A 9,881-nucleotide genomic window follows, 5' to 3' on the forward strand; every position below is an offset into this window, starting at 1 on the left:
CAGTACCATAAATGCAATACTATGTTGATTTGCAATTGACTGGCCTTGTGTTCAGAAAACCAAAGAGAAGAGTAGCTCGATGTAGTGCGTAATTAACTTATGACATTCACTGCCACAGGTGTGTGTGTTTATTTATGAAATGTATTTATATACCACCCTCTCATAAAATGTAAAGACAGAGTATAGCAATATAAAAAACACAAACAGCCATTAAAAGCAGTACTGAACCATAATTAAAATGACGGACAACTCAAGAAAGATGTAAGCAATTCTATAGTCCTGTCAGCATAAAGAGTAAAAAAACAAAAAAAAGCATGCCAAATCTAATCTCCACTGGAAGAGTGTTCCACAGCATAAGACCGGCAATACTACATGTCTGACTTCTAGTTGAGGCTAGTCAGGCCTCTGTAACATGGGAACACAAATACCAGTGCTCATCTGGATTATCTTGGTGATTTGGCTGGGCTATAAGGACCCAGGAGAACCTCTAAACTACGCTGATGGTTTTGGGTTTGGATTGCTTTAAAGGGGATTAGTTAAAAGAATATTCATTTCTATTCTCCATTAATCTGTGAGCAGCTATTACCCACAATAGATAAATTGAACTTCTAGGTTCAGAAGCTGTATACCCCTGAATGCCAAATTCCGAGGGCAAACACCTTACTTGTTAATTGTTAAGTGCATCTGCCTCAGCACCAAAATAGAGATGGACATCAGCCTGATCCATTTTCTCTCTTTTATTTCCGCCTTGGCCTTGGGAGAGGTAAAGTTTTCAAACACCTGGCTATGGTCATTCTCTCTCTTTACACAAATCAACATTTCTGAAGAAGAATGTTGAAACAAAGAATGTGCAGAAATCCACTATAAAAAAGAGAAATGCAGAATGAAGAGAGAATAAGCATTGTTTGCCACTTTCTGCAAAAAGCGGAGCTGTCAGATTGCTGATCTCACCTCGTAGTGGGGAAGAGAACGTCATGTGCAAATCATCTGTGAACTAAGCTGAGTTTTGGTAATTTGCTGCCAGCATGGCATGTTGCTTTGGGGACTGAGGAGGTAAAGGGAATAATTCCTTATCACAATAATCTGTAAATTGACTCAGCACAGTCACTGCGATCAATCAGAAGCATGCTTTTCATTTACACTTCACAGGCATTAGTGCCGGCCCTATAAAAATGTGAATGTAAACTTTTGCCATTTTAATCACTTTTCTATCACGATGCTATAATCAAGTCCTAAAAAACCAATCAGAGTGCTCCTGCAATAAGGTTCTGCAATTGTGATCTCTCCCCCCACCTCCCGCCGCACAAAACTAGCATTCAAAACAACTTCGAACTGAGGAAAAACACTGATTGTGAGGAAGAAAGCTTTTATTTGCACACAAATGTCTTGGCAATCAAAGAGGTAGGAGGTACGGAAAAATAAATCACTGTACGGTAAAATTAGTTTGATGTGAAATTTCAGCTTGTTGCAGTTCTGGTAATATATATTCTGGTAATATATATTCTGCTACTATTACATCAAGCTGTAATTTACTTCCTTTTTCATTTCCTTCATCTTGCCACTACAGTGTAAGTATAAATGGGAATGCAAGCACAATATTATGTTTATGTTCTTTCTTCTGAGACTACCAGCTTTTTAAAAAGGTCCCTGTAGTAACCTACAACATTTAGAACTGGGGTAATTATTTATATTTACAACTTGCTCTATACTTGAAGGATCAAAGCGGATAAGATCATTTCCAAGGGGGAAAAAATAAAAATGGAAATATGCAGCTAAATTACCTGATATCCACAACCGTTAATATACAGACATCATAATGGTCAGGTATCCAATTCCCTTATTTTAAAAGAAATTGTGAAGTGAATGTAACGACTGGGGCAACCTTATCCTATGTAGATCCAGATAATCTTCTAATCTGTAGATGTCTTGTAGTAGTAATATACCCTATTCCTTTTTCTGCCAACCCCCCCCCCCCTGCATATCATAGTCAGATTCTAGCGTAAGATATCTAGCATAAGAAAATGGGCAATAATTGTATGTAGGGGTTATTTGAAAAGTCTGAAACTAGGACGTGATCACATCAAGCAAATTATCCCAATGTGGTGACTCTGAAATTATTATGAGCCAAGAGCAAACTCTTTTAAAGGTCAGGCTCGGCTTATAATAGGTCTGGTCATCTGTGATCCATATCTCACATTGTCTCTTTCCTTACTTCTAAGTAAAATTCCGTAAGCCTGGATCCAAAGGTGTCCTCTTGCATGCAAAAGGGACTTTCTGTTCACTTCATGGCTGCTTTACACATTGTACACGAAAAGTGAAACTACATCAAAATATGTACTCTGGCCCTTCCCAGCACTTGCATGTAGTCTTCAGAAGGTTTCGCAGAGGGAAATGTGGCCCTTGGGCTGAAAAATGTTCCCCACCTCTGCACTAGAACCAGGGCTGGCCCACCCATGAGGCAGACTGAGACAGCTACCTAGGGTGGCAGAATCCCAAGGGTTGGCAGCTCTGTAGGCGCCCCACCTCTGCCACCACTGGAGAATAATCAATGGTGGTGGCAGCGACTTCTGGAGAGTTCTCACAAGATTTCACCACTGTCACCACTTCTCTTTACTTCCCTGGAGCTGATCCCAGTAAGCAGGGCTTTGATGGGGAGGAGGGGCAGGGATGACACCTTTCCATTTCACCTCAGGTGGTGAAATGGGATGGACCGTTCATTACTAGAACACGGATGGATAAGAACTGCTATAGATCTATTAAAGGTTTGCATATGGAGCTATTAAAGGAACTGCTATTAAAGGTTTGCATGAACTCTTGTACAAGGATTTGTGATGCAGTGCTGGTGATTATTTTCATTCCACTCACAGTTCTTTGGATCTAGCCAGCAAGGTCTACTGTCTACTCTGGTGATTCAGTAAAGCCTCTCCTCCTCCCAGAGGGGAGGGGTTGTGATCTGGAGCCGTTCCCATGCTTCGCAGGGGGCGTTGCTGCCGCGCCACACTCCCCAATCAATCTTCCAATTGTAGGGAAGCTCGGGGGCGGGGTTTAGCCACTCAAAAGCGGCCGTGGCAGCTCTTTCCCCTCATTGTGCTGCCGGCAGTTGGGCATTGGAATATGTTGTTGGTGTATGGAAGGGCAGGGTGTGGCTATCGCCTACCCCTTCACTTTATGGGTATTCCTAAAGGAATCCAGCGGTCGTGGATCCTGTCCGATGCCCTGTGTGGCTGGGGGCCATGGCATGACCCCCGGTGACATCAGGGAAGAGCTTACAGTTGTATTTGCATCAACAGGCTCCCCCTACTGGTGGTTAACCCTTGTTAGACTCACCCCTCCCTGAGGGGGTGGAGTCAAGCTCTGCTGTTTATCCAATGCCTAAGCCAGTACCTCTCACATGCTGTAATCAATAAAGTTGTGGCCTTTTCTAGCCCATTAACCTTATATACTGTGTCCTTGTGTCTTTCTTATCCCCAAGCCGGGGGGGCGGGCGGGTCCTTGAATCACAACTGTATACAGCAGAACAGAAATATTTCTCAATGTTAGAATAAATGACTGCTGTACCTTGTAGCTGATCAATTTAGAACATTCTTTGTCACAAGGCGGAGTTCAACAGCAGCAGCATTTAGACATTGATTCGTTTGCACATAAACATTTGGGTTGCATTGATTTAAATTTGACTGACAAACAGCACACTTTTAATGCTGGAGCTCCAGCCACCATTTTTCTTGGTGGTAAAGGGGTGTCCTCACACACAGCTGTGCATGGCAATATGTTAGGTAGAGTGGCCAAGCCTACATAGTCAGCCAAGCATACATACATAGACTGTTCCTGCCTGCTCCTTCTTTCTGTCATTGCACTTGCCCACCCTCCCTTTTTCCATACTCTGACTAAGGTGCTGCTTTGAGGGAAAACAGGAAAAGTTGGCCAGCTGGCTATCTAGTCATTCAGGCTGGGCTTTCCACCTACTTCATACCGTGTTAGGTGATACAGCAGTTGTTAAATAGCTTAACTGGTTTAATTGGTCACTTTGGCATGAAGGTGTGGAAATGGAAACAGTAGGTCAGCTTGGTGACCTCTGAGGCACCTTTGGGGGTGGTGGGCAAGTCCTGAGGCCTGCAGGCCAGGGTTTCAGGGCCTGAAAGCAGGATATGATCTGCCTTTGGGTCCAATATACCTCATCCACCTAGGGTTTGGGGAGCCTGGATGGTGGTGATGTGGGACGGCCTTCCTCCTCACCTTCAGAGTGAGTGTGGGGCTTTATTTGTCCTGGCATGGGCTGGCCACCATAGAGCAGTTAGCACTTGCCTTGTATTTATTAGTCCCCACACCAACACTTCTCTTTAGTATGTTTTAATGTCATGTTTTAATATTAAAAGTAGTCCTTAGTTCATCCCAACTGCATGTTTCTGTGTATTTATTCCAACCCTTGGCCACATTCACAACTTTCTTTTTGATATGGCCAATTTAGCATGACTTATTTTTAATCAATTCAATGTGGTGAATATTTTTTCATGCCTAGAAGGGAACCTGCTAGCTTTCGAGGCTTTTCTCTTAAATTTTAAATGCAAGATGTCATGAATGGGGGCAATTCTCTGACTCTCAAACCACTAGAGATATGCTTTAATCAGCTGGGTAAAGTATTGGATTGGCAGTCTGTAAATCGGTTATTGAATCCTACTGAAGCCTGAGGCAAATCACAAACAGTAGATCAATTTTCCTTAGTGTGAAAGAGCCCAGATGAGCAATTCAGCCGTATATCCTTGCTGCACCTCATCAGAAATTAACACGAAGCTTGAGCAGAACACTTAATGTGTTGACAAAATGTACAGTTTATGCCACAAAATGTTTTGTTTAAATTAAGGTCAAAAAGAAAAAAAAATCCACATAAAGTTCTTTTGAGTCTAGCAGTGTGTTGAAATCCCCTTACCAATTTGAGGAAATTCTTGCTTCCCTGTCGCAGCCTCTTTTCCAAGGTGTGGGGGATGTAAAAAAATATTTACCTGCTTTTTTCCTCTTTTTATTAACTTAATAAATACTTGGGTTATATTTAAAATAAACCATCTTTATGCTGATGCTCCTGTGCTAAGCAGCTAGGGATGGATGAACCCACTATGTAAGGTTATTCCCTATTCCCTTTTCTGTATCAGGATAGGACTAAGTCCATCCATTGCATCTCCATTCCTTTAAAATCCACGCAGAAATACAAATGTAGAACAACAGATACAGCATTGGCATCCTCAGACCATTTTGCAATCAGCAGGACTGCGTATTTCAAAGCAGCCTAAAACAGACTCATGATCTGACCCAAGTCATGGATCAGGAAACATGAAGAGTAACAAAATGTAGAAATCTGCTTTACTTTGCCCCGCTTGACTTTGAATTGCTAACCTGTAATGGCTAATGGCTAAACTTTTTGTGTAAACCTGTAAATCTGTTCCTTACCTGCAGCATATTTATTGCACTGGCATCTGTAAGTATTTGAAGAAACCCTGTGGCAACTGCCACTGTAGCAACTATGTGGCTGGCACTCGCCAATGATTTCCGAACAGTTCTTTCCTTATGAAAACAAAGAGGGAGAAAAGAAAAATGAATAGAAGACTCGCCTTCCCCAAAAAGATGCTTCGTCCAGAGAATAATTAGTAATCCTTCAACTAAACATTATCAAAAGCAGCATGGTTTCTGAGCCCTCCATGGTTGTTTCCACACTATTCTTCCCATATGTAAATTAAGTATATCCCGATCATCACTGCTTAACGGCATGTTTATGCCATCTCCTAAATCAAATCTCGAGGTGGTGTAGAACAATATTACAATACATATCAAAGTATTAAAATACAGAAAGAATGGGAATACTAAGGCAGAGTTAACATCATAATGTCCTGAGATCAAGTACCAGCAAAGGACCAGGAGAACAAATTGCCTAAACATCAATAATGTGAATTATAAACACATGGGGAAGATGATTCCATTGTGTGGGTGCCTCAGCATAAAAGTCCTTTCCTCCAGTGGCTGCTAACCACACTTCCATAAGCTGTGGCATTACCAGGAGCGCCTCAACAGTTGATCGTAATGGTTGTGCAGGGCAGTAAGGAGAAAGGTGGTTCTTCAGGTATCCTGATCTCAAGTTGTTGGCACACCATACCGATTATGCACCTCCAAAAGAACCAGGCTTCATCATTGTACATGATCTGCCCTTACCATCTTGCATTAGAGGTAGATGCTATCAGAACATTGTGGGACTGGTCATGGAAAAGAAGTTGCAGCCATGCCACTGCTCCAGAAAAGATACAAATAATCAAATCCAAATAAACCTGAAGAAAGGTTTTGTAGCGAAACACCACACATAAAATTGAACTTTCTGTTACCGCATGCTTGGAAGTGATCAATAGGAAATGGTTTCCACTACCATTATGCCATGTTCATGAACAACTCATAGGCATATAAGATACTTCCAAAAACTACTTTTGGAAACAGAAAGTGGGTAGATTCTGGAAGTCAGTTCTTAGATTTTTATAGCAAACAGTTCAAGCCAAAACATGTCTACTCAGACTCAAGTGTCACTAAATTCAATAGGGCAATCCCAAGTCAGCATGCTTGTTAGGAGTAGCTAACATGGTGCCTTCCATATGTTGTTGGACTCTAACTCTCATCAGTCCCAGATAGCATGACCAAGGGTCCAACAACATTGAGTGGGCCATAGGTTCCTCATCGCTGTTTACAAGATGCTTATAAGGTAAATGCTCTAAATTTAGCAGGAAACAACCTTCAAATATTTAAATATAAGGCACCTTCTAATATTTATTTTTCTGCATGATTTAACAGCTGACTGGAAATGCAGACAGTTTTAGGATGAATTCTGCTTAAACATGCTGCTTACTGGAAATTACCGATCATAAATTGCTTGCGCTTTTACAGCATATGGGACTAAATACCGTATAATTATGCTTGTCATTTGAATTGTTGCTGTACTGTTATTCACACTTGAGCAATTATTGCTTTTTTTGAAAAACAAAAAAATTAAAGTATAAGAACCATTGTTCTCTTGCTCACACCTGTGAGCTACAACCCAAAATCAAATGTTTTAATCTCACTGCCTTCTTTTCTTCCCACAAAGGTTGTTCAGGTTTTGCCTATAATGCTACTACAGTCTATTAAATAGCTCTCATTGTGCCTGACTCAGCTGGTTCCTAAAATTTTCAGTACTGCTCTTACTGAAGTGATTGAGAATCCTTCTTTGGGCTTTTAAATGAAGCTGGGTCAAGCTCAATTTTTACACTGAGTTCATTTGGAACAGGCACTGAAAGAATCCATACTGTGCCTGCCTACATGTTTTCAATTCATTCTAAAAGAAATCCTGCGTCACTTTTCTGAGGAGATTGCATTTGGTTCTAATTATACTACAATTATTTATAAAGGATGCTTTATTATCCTCAAGATAGCAACTAAAATTATTTCCACCTTTGAGTGTTTGGGATTAGTGACAGGAGAAATGATCTCAGGTTCTTTTTGTTGTTGCTGCTGTTAATAATCTTCATGTAAATTTCGGGACATTTTCATATGTTACCATGAAGATATCTTACTTATTTTTATAATTTAGAATGGTCCAGAAGTAAAGACCAAACCATGGTCGGAGCCTTGTGCTCATGAATGGGGTCATAAATGGTCAAGCATGGTCTGGCATTGTACTTGAACAAGCCCATTGTGTCTACATTCCTCTTATTTTGTTTATTTTTGCTAAAAGTAGCCACTCACACCCCTGGTGTATCACATTTCTATTGTTCATTAATCCATTGCTATAGTATATTTTAATGCATTATTTTTATTCTTTATTTCCAAAACAACTATGCTTCTCACATAGTTTGATTTTATGTGCATGATAGTTGATAGATATACCGTATTTTTTGCTCTGTAGGACGCACTTTTTCCCCTCCAAAAATTAAGGGGAAATGTGTGTGCGTCCTATAGAGTGAATGCAGGCTGCCCTGCTAAGCCCAAAGCCAGAACAGGGACACGGAGCGCTGTGCAGCTCTCCGTCTCACTGTTCTAGCTTGGGGTTAGCTGCCCAATGCCTCCACAGGGCAGCAGGGTGAAGGCACCCCGCTGCTCTGCGGAGGCTTCAAAGGCTGCGCTCCGGGGGCTTCAGGCAGCTATCCGCAAGCCTTCGGAGTGCAGCAGGAGTTCCCGCTGCATTCCGAAGGCTTGTGGATAGCCGCCTGAAGCCTGGAGAGTGAGAGGGGTCGGTGCACACTGATCCCTCTTGCTCTCCAGGCTTCGCTTCGCTGGAGAGGCGCTGTACAGTTTACCCTCTCTGCGCAGCGCCCCTTCAGGGAAGCGGGAGGAGAAATAGAAGGGGCTCCATTTCTCCTGCTGCTTCGCTGAAGGGGCACTGAGCAGAGAGGGGGAGAATTGTTTTTTTTCCTGTTCTCCCCCTCCTATGGTCCGATACGTCCTATAGAGCGAAAAATACGGTAGATAGATAGATGATAGATGAAGCATAGATTGCAAAGTCGATTGGAAACATACCATGAGGGAAGGGGTTCTTAACCCTTCGTGCCCACTTGAGTCCTGGTCAAAATTCCACCACCCCCATGGCTGTTGTTCACAATGAAAGGAAGTCTCTCTTTGTTATCTATGGGAGCTTTTTCCATTCTAAATAGCTGGGAGGGGAATTCTGATTAGGACTATGGCAAGAACAAAATGTTAGAGCCCTCTTCCCTTGCACCAGGGTCCCAATTTATGTGAGCTATTTAAAAAGAAAGAAAGAAATATTTCATGCAAGACCAAGGCACATGACAAATAACATGTCTATTTAAGTCCTGAAACACATTAGTTCTTACCTGCAAACATTGGGGGGCATATACATTCATAGGACTCTGCATCAAGTTCTCCTTTCACTCCCTTTCTAATGCAGGAGGCATTGTTGTAGCAGGGCTTACTGGAGCACACATCAAATTCTTGGCAGAATTGTCCCGAATACAGCTGGTTACAGTGGCAATTGTAGGCTTCCTCCCAGATGTGACTTAAACATCTGCCCCGTCCAGAGCAAAAGGGTGCACTTCGAGACTGCTGGCAAAGATGTGGTTTCACTGTCACATTCAGCCTCAGCCCTAAATTACATAAAGGTGGTCCTCGGCTTGGGACTTCAGTGAAATAATGTGTTCCAACTCTAAGCCATTGGGGGTCGATCTGATGCATTCCACTTAACCTGCAACCAAAAATCATCTGCAGCTGAGGAATATCAGTTTGTTGAGGACACCTGATGAATTCCTCCAAGGAAACATTTGCCAAGTTCATGCCATGAGACTGAAAAGAGGGCTCAGAGGAAACAAATAGCGCATCTCCCAACTGAAGCTGTAGAGGACAAAGCTGGGGATGACTCAAAGCTGAATGTTCTACAGCATTCACATCAGTATTCCAGCAATCTGCGTAGAAGTTGGAACAGATGTTTTGGGTCAGGGACCACTTCACTATATGTACTGTCGGCTGCAGTTTCCATTCTGAAGTTGAAGACCTTTTGCAGGCAGTCTGCCCGTCAACAATGCAACCTTGAAAGACATGAACCATCACAACAATGATTGACTTTAGTTTCATTGTTCATTAGGAGAAAAAATGGGCGCACCTCATTACAACTGTGCTTCTTGAAGACAGGAGTGATCCTTTCAAATGCTGCACGGTTAGAGCCCTTTCATTTACGTTCCACTATCATCTGTGAAATGATAAAGATATGCATGCATGAACAATGTGATATCTTTGGATAAAATATTGGCACTGAGACCACAGTGCTAAGATCAAACATCATCATCAACAAAGCAGGGAAGAGTATGCCCAGTTGTTCAGACTCCCTTCCACCTGCACAGCTATTATATACAACAAAATATAAGCAT

At 42.0% G+C, this 9,881-nt stretch overlaps 1 protein-coding gene across 1 annotated transcript in view; it reads right to left on the bottom strand.

Annotated features, from left to right (window-relative positions):
* The window catches only part of LOC128411569 (protein eyes shut homolog), an 87,196-nt gene extending 77,590 nt beyond the window's left edge, over nt 1-9,606 (bottom strand). Inside the window, exons 1-2 of the mRNA XM_053384009.1 lie at nt 8,835-9,606; nt 5,440-5,553 (exon numbers count right to left, since the gene is read on the bottom strand). Of these exons, the coding sequence (XP_053239984.1) occupies nt 5,440-5,553; nt 8,835-9,588 (868 nt within the window). The 5' untranslated portion in view covers nt 9,589-9,606. The remainder of the gene's footprint in view (nt 1-5,439; nt 5,554-8,834) is intronic.
* Nucleotides 9,607-9,881: the final 275 nt, after the last annotated feature.

This window comes from Podarcis raffonei, chromosome 3, assembly GCF_027172205.1.
Source record: "Podarcis raffonei isolate rPodRaf1 chromosome 3, rPodRaf1.pri, whole genome shotgun sequence".
Taxonomy (NCBI): Eukaryota; Metazoa; Chordata; class Lepidosauria; order Squamata; family Lacertidae; genus Podarcis; species Podarcis raffonei.